Below are 25,635 nucleotides of genomic sequence, written 5' to 3'. Positions count from 1 at the left end.
ACACAAAGGCTACAGAAAAATTTTGATTTGGTGAGTACAGGCTCTTTAGGTTCCTCTGTGTACATACTCAGCGAGTGCGAAAAGAAAAAGTGGGTGGTCGATAACTGTGGTTGTTGGTTCGGGAAGGTGGTTCCAATGTTTGGAGTGAGCGGAATGAAGGACTGAAGGAAAGCTATCGTTCTTAAAGTCGAAATTCCAACTTTATAAACGTCGTCAAATAGTGATGCAGTGTGGATTGATTAAAGTACGAGTTCTATGCGCAAATGCGAGCTGCGACAAAACAGCGTATAAAATTTGCATAGGCTAGGAAATAGACGAGGCGAGATCGCATTCATACAGCGGTGCTCAAAAACGCTGCTGGTAGTCGTACTTGCGCCAGCTGCTGCACGCCAGGGATTTGCTGCATATGCACAGTCCCAGTTTAGCAGCAGAGCGTCGTGCCAGCAGTCGGCACCCGTGAGCTGTGCTTGCAGCAGGAAACAACAACCTGTTCACATTTTGGTTTGGTGCGTCGCCTTTTGATCAACAATTTCTCGCTCGAGGAGAGGCCAGGTAAGGTGATGATAATGGTAGTGTCACTAAATAATTAATCAGAGTACCGCCTCTGTGCCGCACAAGTCAGCAACGGCGGACATTTTGTCCTTCATCAGTGGAGCTTGATTGCCGTATCGGGGGCCTCGCCATTTACGTCAACCGAGTTGCTTGTTAACGACATTACCACAGATGCAGCAAGAGTGCATCAATTTACACAATTCTGGTGCTGAAAAGCTGTTACACGCTTTCTATTTTAAGTCGAGTTCGGAACGACGCCAGTCGAGCGCAGCCACAGAGTACGTAAGAAAAGCTAAGCCTACTTTATCTTCACCAACTAAGACGCACAAACAACAAAATGGCGGCGCCCATTCACCGTCGCAGTGTAAACAAATATCCCGTGATGCGAACTGACCAATTATCATGGCGACGGCACAGAACAATCAAAGAATGGAGTGCCGATACCCTGTAACCATACCCAGTGACGCTAGGTAATGGTATATAGTTTTCTATGCTATTCTGGAGCACGATTCATCAGTCCCTGCCCTTGACTAATCTTCAGGCGAAATAGTCAGAAATACTAGCTACTAAAACCACCAGTTGATTCATTGACGCAAAAATGTTCTTATGTCGCTGAGCTACAGTGGAAGAGGACACGATAGCATTTAAAATTTCTATTTGGTGTTATCTGGGACTTTTTTATAAGACCGAGTTTTATTCTCAAGCATCAGCACGAGCGACATTTGGTGTCTAAAACACTACAGGCCGAGTAGTTCCTGTTCAATTTAGCGCCATGGACTGGTAAGATTTTATTATTGGCGCTATCTTCATGTTAACTGCTGACTTGTCATGTATGGCCGACCCCTGTGGTCTAGAGGTTAGCGTCGTGTTTTCTAACGCGTAATTACAGGGTTCTAGCCCCAGTAGGGCCCGATATTTGTTCTTGAAACAATGCTCGATGGGATCAGTTCTTGTCATTGTTTTCGCCAATAAGGGTGGTTTAGTTTCTTTTAGCTCGATTTATGTGCGGAGAGGTATCGATGACTACCCGGAATTCAAGTTTTGTACAGAACCGGAATAGTTTGGCCTGCACGGACTTGACATCGGACTATCAGGCTGCAGACGTAACTTCGTGGCCGTGCTCGGTGGCTGTGACACAGAAAACCGAGACAGTGGTTTCGAAATGGTAGGTATTCTTTTTTTACTTTCTGTAAAGAAATAGTGCAAATTTTTGGTATCTCTACTAGGGTTTATTTTAAACGTAATTTATTTTACACAAGTTCAATCGTCCTTAGCATTTTAGAGGTTGAACGCGTCGAACCTACATGTGGGCGATGAGGCGCGCCTTAGTGGAGGGCTCCGGATTAGTTCAGACCACCTGGGGATCTTTTACGTGCACCGAAATCTAGACACACGCTAGGAGGTTTTCTGCGACCCGCCGCGGTGGCACAGTGGCTAAGGCGTTGCGCTGCTGAGCACAAGGTCGCGGGCTCGATTCCCGGCCGCGGCGGCCGCTTTTCTGATGGAGGCGAAAAGCAAAAACGCCCGTGTGTACGAGATTTCAGCACGCGTTAAAGATCCCCAGGTGGTACAAAGTAATCCGGAGCCCTCCATTACGGCGCGCCTCATCGCCTGCGTTGCGTCGGCGAGTTAAACCCCACAATCAATCAAATCAATCGAGGTTTTCTGCGTTTGGCCTCAATCTGAGCATGAGCCAGCAAGTCCGAGTTTGAACCCGCGTCCTTGGGCACAGCTGTACAACGCCATAGCCACTGAGCCATCACTGTGGTGTTAATAGTGGAATTCATGGTGTTAATAATAATTATGTTGCCAATACTGGAAGCTACTAGGTTTCACACTGACACTCCTTTACCCATCATTGCAAGTCGCAAGCTCTTTGATCATTCAATTGAATATGTGATGACCCAGCAATAACAACTGATAACAGGGTCCGCTTTCCCCGCTGGGACCGACTGTCATAGCGACACCGGAAGTAATAAAAGACTTGTTGTCCGTTTCAGGTCGTAAATCCGCCAACCATAGAGTCATAAAAGTGTCCGCAAGTGGTCGTCGTGGAACAAGAAAAATCGGTAAGCGTCGTCTTGCCCTGCGAGAACTTGTGGGATAACTGTAACGGCTAAGAAGTCACAAGAAGCCTTCATGGATCAGATACAATTAGCAAGAGGGAAGGTGCGTTAACGGCACAGAGCAGTGTTTCTTGACTGCCGTGACTACGATGTTGTATTCTACTCGGCTTTGTCTTGATGGTCCCGCAAAGGTTGAATGATTAAAAGTCGACTGTATACCAGGAAGCCTTCTGCGCACAGCGATTTTGTGGAGTATGAGTAAATGGCCTTTTGACCGGAGGCACATCCCCCGGGACAAACCCCTCGAAGCGCATCGCGTTATCCGCCGGTCCCGCTTTTGGGGCCAGCGGGCGCCCACAGCGGTCGCCACCGCCCCTGCGGCCGAGGCAGCCAACCACCCCCGCAGCCTCCTATGAATGCGGCGCTGGGTCGTTTCGGGCAACGTGACTCGTCTCGCGCTGGGCATATAAATAAGGTTCGCTAGATATAATATAAATATAAGGTAAATATAAGGTAATATAAGGTCCCAATAAGGTAATATATAAATATAAGGTTCGCTATAAATGAACGCCGCGTTCGCCACGGCGAACGCCACGTTCGCCCGGTCGCCTTCTGTGACCGTTACGCGATATCGAACGGCTTTGAGACGTGGTCGGCAATACAGCTAAATCAAAGGCTAACCAAGAGAAACCAAGACTCACCTAGACTAAGCAAAGCTTTTGCTTTACATATCCAAGTTTTGCAGAGTTAAGCCGCAGCCCTTTATTTAATTATTTATTTATTTATTTGTAGCAACGCCGCCGTTGAAGCCCAATTCGGTTTTGGCAGGCCGGCCGAGTTGTATTGTCTTAGTTTTTGTCGAATAAATTATTATTATTATAGTTATTATTATTAGGTGTCGTATTATTATTATATTGTTATTAATATTATTGTTATTAATATTATTATTATTGCTTTTTTTGTTATTTATGTATTTTTGTATTTATTTATTTTCAATACTTTTATGACAACTGAGACGATTGTGTTGATGTCGACAGATACGAAACGACCGTGACGGTGTCTCTTTGCTGGACGATTTCGATCGTTCTGCAAGGTGGCGCCAGATGCGATACATTATGTTGTATCCAAAAAAGTTTGTTTACATGCCTGCATGAAAAAAGACAGAAACAAATAGAAACAGCAGAAATCATTAAAACGTATGTGACTACACCGAACCAACATGCAAATATCGTGGTATTGTTTTATCACATGATTGTTCATAGAATGTCTTTGTTTAGCATGTGGTTGGTAAACCAGAAACAGCTCTTGGCTTTATTCAGCGGAAACTAAGATGGGCACGACTGGTCTGCGTAGGACCCTACAGAGACCAAGTGTATAGATAAGCTCGAAAAAGGTCAGGACAGTGTTGCGCGGTTTCTTTAAGGGTGGTAAAAGCGGACAGACAGTTTCAGTGCTACGGAAACGGAATTGGGTTGGGAGTCGCTTTTTTTTTGCATAGAAAAATAGCAAACTCCCTTTTCTAAAACAAAGGTGCTTAAAAGATGAAACTTTCTTCTGTGAAACCTGAGTCAAAGACGAAAATCTAAGCTGCGTTTGAAGCTTCTATTTTATGTATTTCTTGGCAACACTGAAATGGTTCGTAAGAACTACCTCAACGCAAGAGCACTGCGCAAGGGCAAGTATGTCTCACAATTTCTTTTTGGTGTTGAGTGTTAGAAATTACAACTGGTTGCAAGAGACGCAAGTGTGTTTATGAATGAACAAGTGTTTTATTCCATTCTTGAACCGCCTGCGGCAATGCCCTTTTGGAAAAACGAGAAACTCACTCAGTAAAGAAAAAAAAGAATGAATAAAATACTGCCAACGTTTTACAAGACGAAAGGAGTAGGGCATCAGTTCTGGAATAAACTGAACACTATTTACATTCTTACAGGCGGCGTGTAAACAGAAAGTAGCGCTTATTACACACCACAGTAAACAATTATTACGTACCTCATGCGGCATATAAGACACTACTCCCTACTACACTACAGAAAATAACATCCGCAGTTGCATACAAATCCGAGAGCATAGGCATTAATACACCCCACAGTACACACGCCGCCAGCCGTGGGCTGTAAAGCCGCCAGATATCCCTGGGCTAATTAAACGAAATAATTTCGGTCTCTCTCTCTGTCTGTCGGTCCGTTTATCTGTCTGTCTGGCTGTATATCTATGTGTCTGTTGGAAAAAAACATATTCGCGAAGTTTGTACACACGAAGCATTACACTACAATGGCAGCACTCATAAAATTCATGTGCAAGACCTGGAGGTATATACCGACACTGATCATGGTCAGCACTTATTACGCGGAATGTTACTGTATAATTATACAAGCCATTATAACAAAAATGATGGGACTATGTTGAAAGGTGAATAAGCCATGCGACGATGGTTTGAAAGTCTATCTGTCTGTCTCTTGATTGAACCGCCCGGCCAAAAGTTAAAAAAAATTCTTCAACGAGACGTGTCTGTAAGCAAAAAAGTTACGAACTACTGGTGGCAACGTTCGGACTTGTCAACATATCTATGCAAAAAGAAAACATTAGGCACATTTGAGAAAGAACACTAATACATACATGGCATTTGCAGTGTTGTGTTAATTAGACGTACATGACTTCTGAATACTGCCCCTTTAAATTAAAGAATATGCCTCCAGAGAAGTCTTTTCACCTACAAATACAAAAAGCGTTCGCGCGTGGCACTAGCCACCAGGGCGTAGTTCACAAGTAACGAAAGGTCCCAATAGATGGCGCGGGTAGTGGAATGAGGTAAAATAGAATTGACTGGAGAAAAACTCCACCGTATTTATCGTGGGAGTAGAGAGACTGGAGGGTAAGATTGTGAGCGGTGAGCGGTAAAGAAAAGAAAGACATTTACATGGCAGGGGCGGCTGACGACAATCGTCTTTCGACGGCAGTTTCAAGGAAGTAAATCTACACACGCTCAATTTATTAATTTTGATTTGCAACCAATTGAAGTCGTAAGGTTACTTTCGTTTCAGGGTATGAAGCACAACCAGACTGAATGTCTACTAGGACACCCGCACCCAAGCATTTCAAGAAGCGACTGCAAGAAGCCATATACGCTGTCTCGGCACATTGTCTGGTGGTGTCGTGGCCGTACTTCGCATGGTCAGTAGTGTTCAATAAATATTTAAAACTTACATCGCTACAATCTGTCGGCTATTTGGCAGCTTTGTATGGAAAAAGTATGGCTTTCTCGTGTAACAGGAACCCACCGCACCAGCTATGACTGAAGGAAGGGCCAAATTAATTTACTTTTGCAGCTGACCCCGACGTGTGTGGGGTCAGCTTCAAAAATTGGCCAAAAATTGAATTTTAATAAAAGCTACCTACTAACACCCGTTTATTCAAAGCTGAGACAGTTTAAGCACAGAGGTTATTCCTCGTTATATGTCGAAAAAGCTGAATTTGCACTTGCGCTGTGATATCCCCAGCTGCACGCTGCTTTCGTTTTGCCGATGGATAATTTAAGAACTACCCACCCCTTTTAACGAATATAGTCTTTCTTGTGGTATTTAGACGCCGAACTTTTGGTGTCTCCATCTGTCTGTCTGTCTGTCTGTCTGTCTGTATGTCCGTCCGTCTGTCTGTCTGTCTGTCTGTCTGTCTGTCTGTCTGTCTGTCTGTCTGTCTGTCTGTCTGTCTGTCTGTCTGTCTGTCTTTTTCTCAATTCAGCCGGCCGAACTACGCTGAAAGAGCTGTTGAGCAAGGCGCTTATATAGGCAAAGCATTTCGAAACTTCTAAACCTTGCAGAAATGTTCATACTTGTGAACACTGTTGAGCAAGAACAAAACAGTAGACATTTTTTGAGATAAAACGTCCAGGAATGCCCCACATAGGCCATAGTGCTGGAGTTTATTTTGCAGAATCCTGGGTTTTATCTGATAAAAGGCCTTACAAAAGCCGATAAAAACACCTACTGTAACTACTGAATGCACTACTGTAACTACTAAACACCTACTAAATACTCTACTCTTCCAGCGTAATTTCATCTTTTTCTCCGATTTCGTTTGCTCGTTTCTGGACGTACATAGCTTCAACCCGCAGACACTTAATTCGCCGCTTCCCAAATTAAGTATTGTCTGGCTGAAGTTCATATGTTCTACTACCGTTCCGCAATATTCACTTGTCAGAAGGCATTCACTACGCTCTTTAGTAGCACACGCTATTGGGCAACTGGGTGCATATTTAGTAAAACTTCGAGCGCGATTCAACAACGACGACAGAAAGACGACAAACACCAGCGCTCGTTTGTGTCGACTTTCTGTGGTCCTGGTTATATCGCGCTCTAAATTTTACCAAACTCTTGTTCCGCCGTTTAGGTAGCGCGTTGTTAACCCACTCGGCACTTAGTTTGGAGACCCGGGTTCAGTTCTCATACGAACTGAAATATCATGACGAAACCTTAGGTGCACTATTGTGGGGAAAACGAGCGCTGTTGCTGTAGTAATTGTTGCTGTTGACATGTGCATAAAATTGTCATAACCCAGCAGATTCGCCTGCTTGAATTTTCTTGCTGCATTTGCGTAAAAAAGAGGGCTCCTCTCTTTCTCTCATGGATGTGTTCTTGTTGGCGTTGCATTTCGGTTGGTTGCTCCCCTTTGAGGGGCAACATTGTTCAACTACGGAATCAAAAAGGAAAACAAGATTCCGGAATCATTTTTTGGAGTATTTCCTATGGTATAAGGCGCACACTTTTATCATCTAGTTGAACAAAGGACGCTGTGAGGATTGGTAAATGGCCTTGTTTCCAATGACTCTATGAGCCAGCCTTAATTTTATATAATTTAGCATGGTCTGTAGCAACAGTCTGTCCTTTGCAGAATGCAGTGTTCCAGTTCTCTTTCTGAGAAAGTCCAGAGAACGTAAGTGTTCACAAGCTAGGAAGGGTTATTTTATAACCCGACGACGAAATTACGCAAAATTGTACCCGTAACAATATTGTTGCTGGCTTACTAATATTGCTCGTTGCAAGCAGTTAGTATATGTCCCTTAAAGCTGCCATATTCAAAAGAGAATGACAAGTATTTTGTGTCGTTATTTTTTTCCTTGCTGCAATGGCGCAGAGTAGTAAAGCTCCCTTTACAAGTAAGCACCTACGTTAAAGTATCGTTGTTTCGCAGGTAAATGCACGTATGTGCTGCAATTAATTCGTCTCCAATAACGCGACACCTCCAGAGGACCGCTCATACGTTAAAAAAAACCGTTGTTCTGATTTAAGAATACAATCTCACGCTTTCAAAAATAAAATTTATACGGACTTTTTTCTTGCACACAGGGCGGTGGATGGGCCGGCTGCTTCTGGTTCTCATAGCATCATTATGCAGCGCAGCAATCATGCTTCTCTTGAGGAACCCAAGCAGATGCACTACCGTGCCGAATATGCCTCCAACGAATACTTTTGTGGAGTTCACTGGATCAAATGCTTTAAGCGGCGCAGCTGAACGCCTAGCTTCTGACTTGAATTGTAAGTGAAACAGATTTGTTGGTTAGCCTTCGACATGTCGCTGAATATACGCTAGGCACGTTTACAATATACCCGCCGCGGTGGCTCAGTGGCTAAGGCGTTGCGCTGCTGAGCACGAGGTCGCGGGTTCAATTCCCGGCCGCGGCGGCCGCTTTTCTGATGGAGGCGAAAAGCAAAAACGCCCGTGTGTGCGAGATTTCGGCGCACGTTAAAGATCCCCAGGTGGTCAAAATTAATCCGGAGCCCTCCACTACGGCGCGCCTCATCGCCTGCGTTGCGTCGGCGCGTTAAACCCTACAATCAATCAAACATGAGCTGTAACTCAGTCATGTTCATATTCACACAGTAGAGTACTCACGAAATAAATGTCCACACAAAATATGACTGCATGACGAGTTGTTGATGGCAGTCTTTTCGATTAAATTGCTATTTCAGTTAATAGCTCAGTTTGAATTCCTGCAATATGGTCTACTATAGAAACAAAATTTGCGGTTATTGTGAAAGAAGAATTTCTCGATGATGAAGGAGTGCCAAAGAAGATTTGACAGTGATCAACACAGTTGTTACCGAAAGTCCAGGCCCACATCAGAAACTAAACAATGTTTGATAATTTCCAATAACTACCTCCAAGAAAAGAAATAGTGGTTGTGCTGATAATTAAAATCATTTTTATGTTCTGCAATTTTTTTGGCGCGGCTGCTAAACGGGTCATGCAAACTCTTTTAGATACAGTTATTAGCGTAAATACAGATTTTTAGCTCGTTCAGCCAACGACTTTGCCTCTACTATTTTATATGTAAGGTAAAACCGCAATCGACTCAGAAAACCGGCACAGCGAATTTTTTGTGCACCTTCCATAGCCATTTGCTGTATAATCAATGTATTTTCTTATCCTAATTTGAAAGTAAAGGTTGAGCCTTCGCTCCACTTGCTTCCCTTAGACGTTGCTGACTAAACAAAAGAAGTGCCGCCTTTGCCCATTTTAACCTGCTATGTAATTTAATAAAGCAGAAAGCCAGGCGTTACAAAAACATATACTCGGGAGAATTAGGTTTTAAATCCGCAGACGGATTTCATTATCTGCTTTACTATTTGTTAACCGTCAATTACGTTAATGATGCTTTAATTATACGGAGTAGTGAAATACTGCTGCTTTTACGTGCAAAGTTCGCAGTAATTTAAAAACGCTATAGGTTTGGGGCGCAAACAAACTCATCTAAGTGCAACTCAGACTGCTTCCTTTAGGTTGACTAAACAGACTAGTTGCGCGCCAATAATGATGTGGGCACGATAGACACCTGCCATTAGACATCCTAAAAAATATGGGTTTCAGGCGTTATCATAGATAACAATTGAAATACACTGAACATATTGCCCAGGCGAAGCGAGATCTGTTTCATGCACACGGACCTCCTTTAGCGGGCGTAAATCAACTCGCACATTTCTCCCTCTTCATTCTCATTGGTTCATTGCCATCCTCTTTATTGGCGGGTACCTTGGTGTAACTTATATACGCGCTCATGCACCATCGCCATAAGTCGTCGGTTTTACCGATCCCATACAGAAGCAATTTTTACGCCGAGAGCTGGTTAGGTCATTGGTGCGGCGGCATCCGTTGTCTTCTTGAACATATGAAAAATGACAGGGTATTTTCTTGCCTCCCTGCAAATTTTTCACGCCCTTTCCGAGCACTTTTGCTCTTCCAGTGTGTGCTGTATTGGAGGATCGCTCAATTGAATGCAATTTACTTTCATTCACACAGCTCGCACAACGCCGCCTTTCTTTGGGGACGTTTTGTTTCACTTGTGCATGGAGCAGCTCCAGCCGAGATGTCTTACTGTATTGTTTTCTTTTATCTCACCTCTCTTCGACGCAGTTTTTCCTTTTTTCATTTCTTTGCTTTTTCACTTGCTATAGCAAAAATGTATCCAAAGGGTATTCTTAACTGCAAGTACACTCGTACTTTCAGTTTTACCTCATTCATTTTTCACTTGCTAAAGTAAAAATATATCCAAAGGGTATTATTAACTGAAAGTACACTAGTACTCTCGGTTATGTACTTTTATTTTGCCTTAATTATGTCTGTGCTTTCCACTGCGCTGGATATTGTGAAACTGTATGAAAGAAGAAAGCAGTTTTGGTAGTTTTAACAGCCTAATTTATGTATACTTCCTGTTGAAGCGTTTCTTCACGTGTGTGTGCCTTATAGTTGAAGGGAGAAACAGATGGGCTAGCAAGTCGGCACACAGGCAGAAAACATCATCATCGCCACCATTGCCGTCAGCGTCATTGCCGTCATTGGCCTACCCAAGTTACGTCTGGGACGAAGGCCTTTCTTATCAATATCAAACCACTCCCGTTCTGGCCTGCCGGACTCTAGTACTTTCGCCTTTTACAATTTCCTCCCTCCCTCCACTTAATTAAAGGCCATCTCAGGAACCTATTCGGGTCTTTTTATGGACATCCAGTTAGCCTGCCGGTCCAGTAGCTGCCATTGTGTACCACTATATTCGTCACGATCTCAATTTCACATACAATTTCCGGGGGTTTCACATTTATTCGTTTTTCAAAGAGTTTTTTTTTCTTTTTCTGACTGGCTTTATTCGTTTTCAGTTACGAATATTGTTTTCCTACAGCTAGTGCTGACTCTTTGATTGTGGTCTTCAGTTTTTAGTTCGCGTTTGTTGCCTTCGTAATGTGCAGTTCGAATAGGGAATCTGGTCTGAAGGTTTATTTCAAGCTTCTGCACGGTGGTCGGTGTTTGCAGAGAGTTGGATGGCCTACGTTTCGCAAGCTTTCTCCGCTTCCTCGTACTTCTAGCCTGATCCCACATCTCACCGCCCTCTGACCTCTGCTCATGACATTGCCTATCACTTCTACGTCCTGCACAATAAGCTCCGTTCTCACTTAGAATGAAATTGATATTTCTTCATGTTCTTTTGGGTCTTCCTCACGACCATATCATATTCCCTTGTTTCTGAAAAAATATATCCGTGATCATTAATTTTGTTTCTGTACGGAAACCGCGCTATTGCAACTGCTGTAATATTCCGACTTCAAATTGAAAAGCTTCCCCCAGCGCTTTCGCTTATTTGCTTCTCATCTACCTTTGCGATCGAATTTTCCATCGCTGTTGTGAACTGTGCTGCTTCCTAATTCATTGCTTATGCGACGTCCTCGTAAAACAGTGTACGGCCTCGCGTCCGGAACAAGAGATAAACGCGCAAACATATGCAGTACCTTTAAGCTGTATGGCTTGTTAGCTTGATCACAACAGCTGTGATTCTCCAGCTAATACGTAATATTTCATGCACATCTACTACATTCTTTCGGTTGAACCAAGAATAAAACCCCCTAAAGTAAATTGGTGGTCCTGATTGTCAAATGCTATTCCCTGATATCCCTGCTAATGCCGGGGGGCTTTTTTGATAAACTATCGAAGCTTCCGTCACAGCAGAGTCTTTGCGTTGAGCGCTGCGAAGTTTAAGTTTTCTAGAGGCCTGCCCGGACACAGTATTCTCTGATACTATATCACTTTCCTGACCTCCGCCCTTAACAGGTGCTTTACAGGGACCGCGGACCACCAATTTCTTTGCTTGGTTATGGTGAGGTTGTGGCTAAGCACTACAAGAGGGTGGCAAAATTCTCGTGTACTGAAGTACCCTGTGTGCGCGGAAAGGCTTTCTAGTATGGTGATGTAGCCTCTCATGTATTGATCTCTACTCTGTAGCACGTAGCCGCTTCGTTTCTTTTGTTCTAGGTGGCCCGGAGTCCATACGATGTGTGCGAGGTGCACATGGGTATTCTAACATAACTTTTCTGGGGCTTAATGAGGGATACGGCGGGTGAGGTAGTTACGGCAGGCTAACTGGAAATCTGTGATGATCGCGGTGTATTCTTCTGTGGTTTGTAAAGTGAGTGTGATGACAACTTCTTCCGCTGTGGTGGTTCTGTGGTGCGAATCATAGCGGCAGTGGTTTCGTGTCCCTGAAGGTTTATAAGCGCCTTTACATAAATGCGACCGTAGCGTATCGCATTGGTTCATCGAATCAGGCGAATACGACGCGTTTGCGTTTTCATGCATGCGCATTGGAGGCTAGCTCGGCACTGTGTCATATCTGGGAGTTGTGGAGTCGCATTTCCGGTGTTACCAGTTTCCGGTAGCCGGCAAGTTGCTTGTGTTCGTTTTGGCGTCTATCGCGGCTGAAGCGAAACCAGCGGGTCGTTCCCCGCTCCACCCGACCAACTACGACGATCGCTGAGCTAAATGTGTACATTCCGCGCGTCATTCGCAAGAAATGGATACAGCAGGCAATCGTGAAGCGTTTACTTGCCCTCCGTAACGGTCCGTGCATACGCCGGCCGCACCTGCCTGTAAGGACCACAAAGCGGCTCGGACCGGCGCAGACCACGGCAGCAACAGCTTGTCGCCACTCTTCCAAATCAACCTGATCGCGAAAAATAAGTTGCACATGCGAGAAAGTAGATGCTAGTGGTGTGAAAAATTCACCTAGAGATTATCAGCGCTAATTTTAAAAGCGGCGATCAGATATCTACTGCGATGCTTAGCCTATGCTGAAAGGCCGCGGAGGTTCGAGACCCGGCACCACGGCGCGCGGTGCGGCGAGCGGTCGAAAGATGGCGTCTCGACTGGGACCAGTTGGTTCATACTGAACTTAAACAACAGCGCAAATGACAAGGACAAGTAAAGAAGCACAGACAAAAAGAAGCGCTTGTCTGTGCTTCTTTCCTTGTCCTTGTCATTTGCGCTGTTGTTTAAGTTCAGTCGAAAGATGGCGCTACCGGCGCTGAAGAATCAAGACAGGCCACGGCAGGTGTGTTGGACACTCATCGCCCATACGGCAGTTATCGCTGAAGTAAAGTTCCACATATGAGAAGGGGGGTGGTAATGTAGCGAAAAGTTGTGTCAAGGATCGTCATCCGCAGTTGTAGAGACAGCGGCGATCAAATATCCGCCATGATACTAAGCCTAAAGTTCCCAACACCGAGCCGAGCCGAGAAATGCGATGCGACTGCCGCTACATGCGTTCGAAAAGTCGCATTTGCGTTCTCGATCTACCCTGGTTTAGCGCATCGTATGCGACGCGTCTTCCAAGCGAATTGGCCTGCTTTCATTCGATGCGATGCGGTATGGTAATGCGACAAATCCAATGCGATACGCTACGGTCGCATTCTTGTAAACGCTCTTTATGACGCTGACGACAAAAGTTCGGGGTTAATGTACGGCGTGGCGTCTATTTATTTATTGGTGGTTTGTTGGGAATATGCAGTCCGATGACGGTGAGCTGTGGTTTACGGCGGGGGGTGTGTTACTGAGGATACATACTGCGTGGTAGGGGTGCCCTGCTCGGTTGCTGGCGGATTTTGGAAGGATTCGTTCCTTTTGGGCACGTCGTTCTTGAGCTGAATAGCCGATTCTGGCAAGTAGGTTCCCCCCAGTGGGTGTGAGGATAAGCCGTCTTTGGATAGATTCTTGTAATCTGGTGCCTTTTACGGTATTGCATCTGTAGCCTCCGGACATTTGCGGTGGGTTAAAATAACCGAGGACAGTCAGGGGCAGTGTTTCGCACTGGTCGTGGAGTGATTAATACCTATCGAAAGTCAGTTAGCAAATGTTAGGCGGACTGTAAATGTTAAGTACAAACAAGCTTTACTGCAATATGTGGGCAGCCAGATCTTTTGTACACGTGCTTGGTAGGGTTACAATGTGCGCAATAAAGATCCAAGAGACGACAATTGCAGCGCGGAAGTTTTGGTTTGGCGTATAAGCCGTGTTGTCGCGGAGGTGTACATGGGGAATGCCAGATTTTTGTAATGCGATGCTGCCTGGATTGCTATATAGAGCGGTAGAGGAAGCCGTGCTTATTGATGTACGAGGGGCAGTGGCATTCCCGTACACGCAGTATGTTTGGAGTGACGGTGGACTTTTGGTCAGGAAGAAAATTTAAAGCCGCAGTCCACACCGTCGCAATCAGTTCCGTTTTTTCCGGGTCTTAAAGCACGAGATGTTGCTTGACCGTCTTGTGTTTTTCGGCCTCAGGTAATCGTCCGTCGCAGTTTGGGAAGCGTCCCTCCCTGCGGCCTATGCTTCCGTGACTGGCTACGTCAGCGAGGTTTTGTTGCTATCTGTGGCGGAGGTTATCAGTTCTTGCAGTTGCGGTAACGGGGGGATCGGTGATGACGTCAGGTGATCTTGGATAGCATCCCCATGGGAGGTGGTGTTCGCCGTGATGAGTTGTTTCAGTTAAGTGATTTGGGTTTGCAATGCATAATATGGTCTGTTTTTTGAGCGAGCTGACTTTTGAGGCGTGTATTTTCTTGCCGGGGGAGGGCTACTGTTTAGGGATCTACTCGGGTGGTCGTTGTTTGAGGGGTACTTGGGAAAGTATTCTGTTGGCAGCAGTGGGTCGATGAGAGAAAATTGATATCCAGTTCACCCTTGTTGAGTTAGCAGATGCCGGTCTTGAGTAGTAATTCGGGTCAATGGTGGGGGTGAAGGGTAGCGGTTCGGGGCGACGTTTCTAAAAGCAAGAGGGGGGTGGCTTCATCTTGCGTTTGCACTCTTTGGTGCTGGTAGTGTGGGTAAGTCGACAGAGTTTGTAGCAGGGGATCTGCCATGGGTGAGAGCAGGGTTGGGAGTGTGGCACTGCGGGCAAGCTTTTCTTTGGGGATCGGTGCAGATGCCTTGATGGTTGCAAGTTCGCAGCATTGAACACAGCACTGATACGTGCATGCGGTACAGGTAAAGCGCTGTACGCGCGCACATAGAATGGGACGTCTGGTGCGTTGAAATGTAGCACTGCTGCATACTGTTTCCGGAGCATTGTGATCTCCAAGATGGATGGACCAGCAATACAGATGGCCATGCATTCCTAAAAGCACTTTGCAAAATCGGAAACTTCTCCGAACTATTTGAGGCAGGAAGGGCTTAGCACGAGTAGGGGCGGCCATTTTGCTCGCCCATCTAAGATACATTGTCGTTTGCTATTCTCCTGAGCATTATTTACCAAGAAAAACGTAATAAACAGCATCGAGTAAGATTACTTTTATTCCTTGTCATAAGCAAAAAGCGCCGAGCGCACTGCATTTGCTGTAATCAATACGCGAGGGTACAGTTCCTCTGCTCAGGAAGCTCGCTGGCGACGGGAAAGCTTGTGCCGGTAAGTTACCGTTCGAGGTAATTCTCGCGCATGCGCAGTCGACTCTCACAAACACGGTAGGCGGTAACGAAAACACTGTAACGCTATGCTGAAACCAGAGAATAACTATATTCAATACCGTCATTTGCAAAGGATTTATTCAAGTAATTTTGTATAATTTATGGGACACGTTTTTGTGCAGAATAATTTGATAGGTGATTATCGTCATACTTTGCAGCCGACTCAGGCGCTGTTAGTGGGGGGCAAGGTCAAACAAACTTTTGTGATCGTGCATACTGCCGTGATCACCGTTTGCGGAGCACTACTAAAAACTTCAGAGATAATTCGCAATCGCCACAAAGGAGGTTTAACAATGCCCCCTAACCCCACGATGTACTTGAAGAAAAAACGATACAAAGAGAATAAACTGCAATAAATAAGTCCACCAGTTACAGCAGGCCACGATATCAAGTCTACTCGCAAGAGTTATTCGACAGCTGCAGCGCCGCGGTGCTGATATTGAGAACGTGCATGCGGTATAAGCACCAGAGACCATTTTTTCCTTGGGGCGAAAAGCGAAAACTCCGAAGTGTCGAGATATTGGTGCACGTTTACATTACTAGGCGGTCTCCATTCTTTGTGATCCCTTCTGTGCTGCTGCCTTGCCCGCTTAACTCCGTAACGTTAAACTCAAATTAAGAACTTTGATTGCAAAACACAGCAGTTCACCCCAGCTCTGTTTATTAATTTTTGAATTCTTCTTTTGCACAGGGACAACCTGTCCAAGCCAGCAGGAGCAGAGAACGTCACTGCACTTCAGCCATTGGGACAAAAAACTGCTTCAGAAGTTCCGCAGTTCGAGTATTGCCGCTCCGAAAATGGAGGAAGAATCGTGGTACGCTGTTACAGATGGCGTACACGTATTCTCTGCGTTCATCACGACTACCACAGAGCACGCCATACACGTCGTAAGCCTCGTCCAGTTTCGTTACAGCAATGGCACAGAAATCGAACCCCCTCCATTGATTTGTGCAATTCGCTCATCACTTGGAGTCGAGGAGCACAAGGCGCGCATACGACCTCTGTGGACTTGGCTGGAGCCTCGTTTGAAGAGTGCCTTTATTTTGTGCCCAGCACCTGGTCTCCCTGAAGACGAGATACAAGTAGCCATCTCTGTGCTGGGTTCTGCGAAAATGTTCCCATTCTGGATCCCAGTACATCAGCCTCTGGAAACATCTCAAGCAAAGTGCTGCGCGGTGTGCGTCCGACCGATATTTGGTCCTGCCATCAGTCTCTGGAAGGTCGCCGAGTTTATAGCGCACTATCAGCTCATGGGTGCACGTCATCTTTACTTTTATGACTTGGAGATGTCTGAGGACCTGAAGGTGCTCCTTAGCTACATGCAGATGAAAGGGGTTGACATTACTGTGGTCCCTTTCAAACTCCTGGTTGACAGCTCAGAAGTCCACGCGCAGGGTCAGATGGCGGGGTTATATGACTGCATGTTTCGATCAATGTCCAAGAGCGAATATTTCATCCATGTCGACATGGATGAACTCATGGTTCCCTTGCAGTACTCTAATATTTCATCACTGGTTTACGGAGTAGAAGCCGCCAATGGTACGGACGTTGTTGGGAGTATTGTGGTGCGTAGCACATATTACTGTGCCGAGTATCCCCTGAGGCCGCTCGCCATGCAATATCCTCTAGCACCCCTCCAAACAAGAATGTTCAGTATACACACAGGTTACGTCCCGTACAGCGATGTCACAAAGTATGTTGGACGCACGAGGACAATTTGCAATGCCGGCGTTCATGGCGTCGAAGAACATTGTGGCAATTTTAAGCGTTGTCGTGTACCTGCCTCGATGGCGGTTGTAAACCACTACCGGCGATGCTGTGAATTCACTTCGTTTGACCCGGTGAAGAGGTGGGGTTTCAGACTCTGGACTCCAAGTGAACTGTTTGTTGACGACATGGTTGAGAAGCGCGCTGACATTATTGAAAAAGAACTTGATCTTCTGGGTTTTCATAGAGTTGTGCCGTCAATTACGGTTGCGTAATTTACTGAGTGTACTCACGAAACTATTTACAATCTTCCTCCTTTCACTGGCTTGTAGCGGAGGTTATATTTGCGGTGCATTTCATTTTTGTTTTCTGCAACTGTTTTAAAGAGACAAAGAACTAATTTTTTGGAGTGTACACACTTAATCCCAAAATAAAGGGCATCCCTTGAAACACCTTGGACCAAAACGGGTTCCCTGATAGAACCCAAGAATGTTTGAAAGAGTAATTTGTAGCTACAAGCCTTACGTAACTGCCAAAAGGAATGAGAAAGCCTGACAGTGACCGCGCAGCAGTGTATTTGTAGCTGTACGCGAGGTTAAAGAAAGATATGTAAGAGCCTTGCACTGCAAAAGAATAATAAGGAATAAATAAATAATCAACTGTTGGAAGCAATAGAAGGGAGAGTCCCCGTGTAGGCGTAGCTTGTTTCACCTTAGGGTGGACAGCAGAATGCCTGCTGGTGTTGGTGTGCAGGGAATGGGAAAAACAGACGGGTAGGAGAGAGAGAAGAAAGAGTGCTACAGAATATAACAAAGTGCATTCTGTACTCTTCCTTTCTGCGGTTTTCTAATCACGCATCGTAATCGACGGCGCCGGTTGCTAACGTACGCAAGTGTCAAGGGTAGGCATTACATGGTCCCACGTTTCATCTTCTAGAAGAGACACGTGAGCGATTAAAACATAAAACAAAAAAAAGCACTTAGAAAGAAAGCTGGCCATTTCGCTTTTTTTTTTTTCAACCACGATAACTCCAAAAAAATAGTGCTTCTATGGGGAAGTTTGTTGGGATTGACCAATGCGCAGTGAGGGGAACGCTTTCTGAAATGAATGCTTTGGCGTGAAATCGTGAGCATATTTCGGGAGCGGAGCCCTGCAGGGACTTATGTGACGCAGCATGTAACAATTATATTATTTTAACTGTTTAGCCAAGAAACATAGGCCACTTAAGCCTCTTGAACGCGAAAGCCAGCAATTTGAAGGCGAAAGCCAGCGATTATCAGTGTTTCGCTGCTGCCCCGTGCTTGCGTTGCCGTCCCGTTCCCTTCCCATGCGTTACGCAAGCGGATAATTCTTGTTACATCCTCGCACAGTAAAGGGCTAGTGCTGTAGTGCAGAAAGTATACCAGTGAGCATTTACTGCAGCCATAATACATTTGTCCTTTGGGAAATTTAGCGCCCGCCGAATGGCATTATTCGTGACTTTTTGACGCAGTTTAAATTTATGTTAAAGAAGTTTGATTACGCAAGCAACCCTGATATTGCTGGAGATTTAAACGTAAATACTCTTAACCATTCCAAAACCGGTGTCAACAATTATTTAAATATTGTCTCACAGTTTTACTTGGAAAGCACGATAAATGCAATAACCCGAGAAGAGCGTTTAAAAAGATTATATTACAAAGTCTTGCAAAGACCACATTCTTAGCCTTACATATCACTTTACGTTGCTGCCAGCTATTATCTCTAAAAAAAAAACTCGCCGATCATTTTGCGTACACTAAACTTACTTGGAGAACGCGTTAGTGTAAAAAACAAGAATCCAGTAAAATACATAGATATCGTTGACAATAAAGCATTCGATCAGAAGGTGCGCCAGTTCAACTGGAACGATCTGGTGTCAACTGATCACTTAGAAATGTACGCCCGAGTAGTTCAAAAACTGCAGACATTTTATAAAACTTCAAAAAAAAACAAGTGATAGTTACGCAAAGAAAACCGGAAAATAAGTGGATCGACGATGACATTCTAGCACTGTGCCAACTTAAAGAACAAGCCTGAAAACGTTAAAATAGCAGCCAGGGGACAGGGTGCTAAAAGAGGAATTTCGCGTACTCAGAAATAAAGTTACAGCGAAGCTCCGACTAGTAAAGAGACGGTATTACTCTGACAAAATAAATAAGGCCTAGTGAAACAAAAAATTATGGCTGCGACTAAACAATCTTATGGGCAGGAACACTAATCGGCAAGCGGACTCGGGAATTCGCAAAGGCTTCGGAGATTCCTGCCAGACTACCTCATTGTGTGACACATTTAGTTCGTTGTTTATTGGTAGCGCCATACTTCTTAATGAACAAATAAGGGTACGTGAATCAAAAATTACTAATGTGCCCAGCATTGTTGACTCAACCTTTCTCCCAGACATGACCCTGGGGGACCTCCACAGTATTGTTTACCGGATTTCAATTCTGAAACCACCGGGATACGATAAAATCCGACCGCGAGATACAAAAGTTCAGATAGACAGCTTAGGGTTGGTGATTTTGTCCATACTTAATGGCATATTAACGACCGGTAGTGTTCCAGAAAAAATAAAGATTTCCGTAGTACGTCCTATACATAAGATCAGTGTTAAAGACGATCCTGCGAACTACAGGCCAGCAGCCATCTTGTCTGTTATGTCGCATATTCTTGAAAAGTATATTTCGACAGTAATGATAAATTTTTGCCTCAAACATTCCCTTTTATCTGAAACGCAATATGGTTTCCGCCAATGCAAGAGCACGAAATTACTTTTAAAAGACTTTAATGATTCTATCATTGAAGCGTTAGATAGCAATAAAATGGTGTTAGTTCTCTTTTTGGATATGTCTAAGGCTTTTGATACTGTTGATCATGAAATATTGTTAAAGAAATTAGCGCAGATGGGATTCAGAGGAAAATTGAGCCAATTATTCAAGAACTACTTTACAGGAAGGTACCAATCTGTTTGAATAGGAAATGCCATGGGCGGAAAATGTATTCATAAAAAGAAATTGTACATCTCGAGCTAGAGAAAACCCGCAGTGTTCCAAACTATTTTGTGGTAGTAAGGCCACGCTTGCTGTGCGATAGTTTTCGCTGCACGGGGAGGGTGACTACTCGCATGTACAGCATGAGGTTTTTGCAAGCCCAGTCAAGCGAGTTCACAAATTCACTTCAAGAAGAATCACTTCTGCAGTGTGTGGGGATAGGGCTCCTTGCGCGACACTACGTAAATTGTGATAAAGGCAAGTTTCACCTACAGGACAAGACACTAGTTTGAGTTTTCACTGCAAGTTTTTTACATTGTTGGGACACTTATCCAAGCATGGGATGCCGAAACAGTTGCAAATAAAATGCCTAAATTAAAGCATGTAACTGAACATTGTCTGCCCGTGTGGCTGGCTGAGCCAAGTTGTCTTCTTATAGAGCGTTAAGAACAAATAAATCTGCTTCAGTCTCTTGTTGCTCATTTCATTTGCTCTGCATAATTCAACAGTGTGTCTGTTTAACTGTTTGATCCAAATCTGACTTATCATAACAGCAGTCAGGACAAGAAAAGTTGCTTCGGTTTTTATTTCTACTTTGATTCTGTTTAGCTTCTGTCTGCTGTCTTACGCAGCTATTAGGATAAATAAGTTTTATTTGTTGTCGAAGCCACTGGACAAAATGCAGAAGTACAATGTTAATAAAAATTCCGGAGGCTTTGGGAAGAGGACACAATGCTGGCTTCAATCGATCCTCCCATGTATGGGAATAATTTAATGTAGTGCATTTTTGGTAAGATAATACATTTTTTCCTGAGTATATGATCCGATTCTGGCTCTTGCGTAAGAAAAAAGTGTAATGTGCATTTCCCAGTTTCATCGGAGCGATATGTACCATATGTGTGTTTCCATGAATCCACTCAACCGACATATCATACATCAACCAGTGCATATAACGTTTTATGGTACCGACCACTAAGTAACCGTTCAAACATACTTCATTGCTCGTGTTATGAACTTGGCATCAATTGATGTGCTGTTATTGTGAGTTAAACTCCTAATATATGCCTAGACATTGCACGTGTTTAGTTGTGAACAGCGCTGCAGCAAGCAGTAGCTTCCTATTCGACTTGGCATCCACGATGTTACGCTTCTTGCTCCAGCAGCCACTTGTGATGCGACAGGGAGAATGGGTGAAATTCTGATATGTTTTCTACCGTGAATGCTTTATTTTAAATTTACAGCACCTGCATTCAGATGACCATTACAGCAGCAGCTTTTTACTTAAGTGACATAAACACACGGCGAGCACTGCCTATATAGCTTCAATAATGCACATCTCTGATGCAAGAATTTGATTTGGTGAAGAATATGCACATGCGCATGTGTAGGAAAAGCTGAAAGGTGGTTTATTTGATTTCAGTGCAGCCTTTCATGTCTTCGCATGCATTTTTGCAGCTAGTCATGCCAGTGAAATCTAGCTCAGGAAATTGCACTATCGCGAAGCACAGCTAATGAAATTGAATGATAATGAAATGAAATGAATGAAAATTGAATGATAATGAAATGAAATGAATGATAATGAAACGAAAGAATGATAATGAAATTGAACTTACATTAGTAATACTCATGTGGAATCTTTATTATCATAGACAATGCAAACTCAATGCAGATCTCTATTCGTATTTATTTCACAAAGGTTTTTGTCCAAAACAACAACTTAAAGCGCTCCAACAATAAACAGGCGACGAAAACATACCAGCTGCAAATAGCACATTTAACAACAGAATCTCAGCGTAACCGAGAATCAAAATAGAAAAGGTGGCATATTAAATCACATCACGCAGCTAAGCTACAGCTCGTACGCATTCACGTTCAAAAAACGCGAAAATTCTGCTTCTTGTATTTGGCGACTTGATCACAATTTGGGCGAATACGCTTGCGCCCAGCATGGACTTGGGACACACGGCTCGACATATGCTATAGCGAAATACAGCGCGCGACGTCGCGCTGTTTGCGTTTCGCCCCGTGCATAGAGATAATAAAGTGGCCCCGTGCATAACTCTCCATTGCATTAACGTCGTGCGCTATGCACAACAGGCGTAATCTATGAGAAATTTACAAGGAGTTATCGCCCCCTGTCGCAGCCACTGGTGCGATAACGTGGGTAGCACAGATACAGGAGGGACTAAATGGTAGAACGATAAGCACTTCACGCTCAAGACAAAACGCCCGCACAGGATGACGACGACCGCTTTGTATTACACAGTGTACACAGAATCCAGTACCTGCCACGGTGGCTGTTCCCCGGCAACACCGGTCGCTCACAAAGCAGAAGAAAAAACACCATAGCGATTGTCTTTACCGAGCACGTTAAGAACACTGCACACAACACGCAAACAAGGAATACGGCTGAACGGCACTAAAAATCATTCTCAGAGCCCTACGACGCCGATGGATTGATGCGAACGGCGGAGCCGGCCATTTTGGTAGAAGTCCGGAAGGGCGGAAAAACATGCTCTGTGATTTCTTCTGTGAAGGCGGCGTGGAGGCGGTCTACCATGACGTCACGTTGATACGGTGACACCATTGGCTGGATGGGGGTGCTTTTATGAGGAAAAGCCGCATTTTTTTAGTTGTATCAGAGTATAGTATGAGGAAGGGTTTTTTGTTGGCGACGTGGAGGGCTGCTTTAAAGAGGGGATGGAAGTTGTGTGAGTGTCCTTTGGGAGCGCTATAAATATTGAAGATGTACAGAATGGGCTGTGGGGGTTTTGGTGGATAAACGGCGATCGGCACATGTTGAATAGGAGAGATGAGAAGAGTGGTGATAGCTGTGTGGAGGATGCGGTGAACAAGAGTGGCGATAGATGGGAAATCGGGTGATTGAAATGGTTGAAACCCACGGAGTTTGACTTTAGTAGAAGGGCCTGTTTCTTGAAGCGCGATGACTACCGGAGGCGTGGGCAGGGTGGATAATCGGGGGTGTAGGAGTGCTCTTTTGTGGGCGAAGCCCCTGCAATTGCATTGCCAGATGTGGCAGGTTTCATATTATTTTGAAGGAAGATATTATTTTGAAGCACTTGCTTTTATTTCTCAAACAAATAACTTTTTTTACTCCCAACCTATCCGGATTTCGCAGTGGCCTATCTACCATACTCAATTGGCCGAAGTAGTCCATGACCTTGCCCTGAGGATTAATAACGGCGGCCAAACTGAGATCATCCTCTTAGACCTAACGAAAGCATTTGACCGTGTATGTCATAGCAAATTATTAGCCAAACTGAAAAATGCTATTGGTACTGGAAAAATTTTGGAATGGATTAAACATTATCTCACTAACAGATCACAGTTTGTTTCATTTGAGAACGTGGCATCCAAATCACTGCCTGTGTCATCCGGGGTTCCTCAAGGTTCTGTTCTTGGACCAGTATTATTCCTCATTTACATTAATGATATCACCTCAGACATTAACTGTAATATCAAGTTATTTGCCGATGATTGTATTCTTTAGAGAAAAATTACCAGTAACTATGACCACATTCACCTTAACAAATCTCTTAAACAAATAGCCTAGTGGTGTTTTAACTGGCAAAAGTCCATTAACATTAAGAAGTCTGTATCCATGTCTGTAACTAGACGAAAGAATTCATCTGTTTTCACCTACAAAATTACCGACACCCCACTAGGGAAAGTAAGTCAACACAAGTACTTAGGAAAAACCATTACATCCGAGCTCAGGTGGGATACCCACATCTCAAACACTGCTGCATCGTCCCTTCGCAAACTATTTTTCCTTAAGAGATCATTACGACTGTGGCCACCATCTACCAAAATATTAGCTTACACTACGTTTATTCGACCGATTCTTGAATATGCCAATACAGTGTTGTTCCCACATGCTACAACTCATATGATGACTTTAGAAAATGTCCAACGAAAAGCTATTAGATTCATTCATAATAAGTACAGGCGCACTGATTCACCCACCAACCTACTGTCGGCCTCTGGCCTGCATACATTGGAAATTAGGGCAAGGCAGGCGCGTCTTAAATTTCGGTTCCAGTTCCTTCATAACGCTTATAAAATCGACGTTACCAAGTATATTTCACTTTCACAGTCCTGCCAAACGTGACATCAACACGACTACACTTTAACAGAATATTTATGTCACAATGATATTTTTAAATATTCATTTTTCCCGCGTGCCATAATGAATGGAACCAGTTAGATCCTGACATCACCAGAATCACTTCATCAGCTGAATTCGCGAAATTATCGGTGAGTTATGTGAAAGCTAACACTAAATTGTTTTTCTGTTAACTCACGTTGTGGGCTGATACACATGTTTACTATCCTCTGATTATTGTCTCACTAAAAAGCGTATTTCTCTCGCACCCTTGCCCCATTTCCATGTGTTCCCCCTTAGGTTTCCCTATCTTCAATGATGAAATATTTGCGTTTTCATTGTTTTTTTAAGTGTCTTAGCGTCTGTAATAATTTATCTTTGTTGCTTCTTTTGATATCTTTCGTTGAAAATGTTAGAATTACACAGTTCATGCCGGCGGTTTTGTGCAAAATAGAAAATTATGTTGTGAGTAATGTGAGTGTACAAGTGAAAAATGTTTGTTTCGTTCCCTGTAACTACTGTGGCATATGAATGCATTGCATTTGTTCTGCCCAACTGCAATGCTCTCAAGCTGAGAGTGCCAGTATTGGAAATAAATAAATAATCAAATATATTTTCTTCCAAGTCATCGTCTTTAGGGAGAGGGGCGGAGTGGATGGGATCAGAGAGTGATGGGGCGAATTGGGAAGTTAGTATTTCCTTCATGCATGTAAGGAGTTCCGTAAGGAGGGCAGTGATTGAGTCTTGCATTGCTGTCTGGCTGGCTACGATGGTTTGGTGGAGGTTTAGGTACTCTTGTCTTTGTGTCTCAACAGCTTGTACTAGAGGGGGGGGGGGGTCATGTTGTCTCCTTTGTCACAACCCTCTTCTCGCAAAGGGGCTTTAGGTTTGACAGGTGGCGTTTGGGTGGGGACGGTGGTTGGGTGGAGGTTGGGCTGGTGGGGGGAGTACAGGGGGTTGGGATTGGCTGTGTTGCTGCAAGCGCAGTAGTGCCTCGTGTCGACGGCGGATGACCTGTGCTCAAAGTGATTGGATTTCCTTGATGAGTGCTTCATATTGTGAGGGTACAGTGGGTGTGGTAGTTGTATTTGCGTGGGGGAGGGCTAAGGGAGGCAGCCGACCCCATGGGCTCACCTGCGTTGAAGTGCAGCTGCTGGTGGGTCCTGAATTTGTCGTGAGGACTTAGCTGTAGGTCGTCGATGAGTGTAAAGGGGTAAGGGGGGACGTGACGCATGTAGTTGGGGAGTGTTTGGCTCAGTCCGACTGGAAATTCCGGTATGAGGGTGGTTTATGGGTGTGTCGTGCCTGGAACATTTTGGCGCAGCCTACCGTTGCCGTGCTGTGGCCTTCTCCGCAGAGAATGCATGACGGCTTCCACTGGTGAGGTTCGGCCGGGTTGGT

The 25,635-nt window shown here is 44.5% G+C and overlaps 1 protein-coding gene across 2 annotated transcripts; it reads left to right on the top strand.

Moving 5' to 3' along the window:
* Nucleotides 1-391: 391 nt before the first annotated feature.
* LOC144162585 (uncharacterized) lies at nt 392-24,847 on the top strand. 2 transcript variants are annotated; one of them, XM_077693182.1, is made up of 6 exons: nt 392-552; nt 1,592-1,717; nt 2,553-2,621; nt 5,663-5,792; nt 7,964-8,152; nt 16,084-24,847. In XM_077693182.1, the coding sequence occupies exons 4-6, from the start codon at nt 5,666-5,668 to the stop codon at nt 17,373-17,375; spliced, it is 1,608 nt and encodes a 535-aa protein (XP_077549308.1). In that variant the 5' UTR covers nt 392-552; nt 1,592-1,717; nt 2,553-2,621; nt 5,663-5,665; the 3' UTR covers nt 17,376-24,847. The 2 variants fall into 2 exon arrangements, with proteins under 2 accessions (XP_077549308.1, XP_077549309.1); XM_077693183.1 differs by lacking the exon at nt 1,592-1,717.
* Nucleotides 24,848-25,635: the final 788 nt, after the last annotated feature.

Source organism: Haemaphysalis longicornis, unplaced genomic scaffold, assembly GCF_048455015.1.
Source record: "Haemaphysalis longicornis isolate Haplotype H1 unplaced genomic scaffold, Haemaphysalis longicornis Haplotype H1 scaffold_12, whole genome shotgun sequence".
In the NCBI taxonomy this organism is placed as follows: domain Eukaryota; kingdom Metazoa; phylum Arthropoda; class Arachnida; order Ixodida; family Ixodidae; genus Haemaphysalis; species Haemaphysalis longicornis.
The sequence above is the reverse complement of the archived record's forward strand: the minus strand, read 5'-3'. Positions and strand labels throughout refer to the sequence as shown.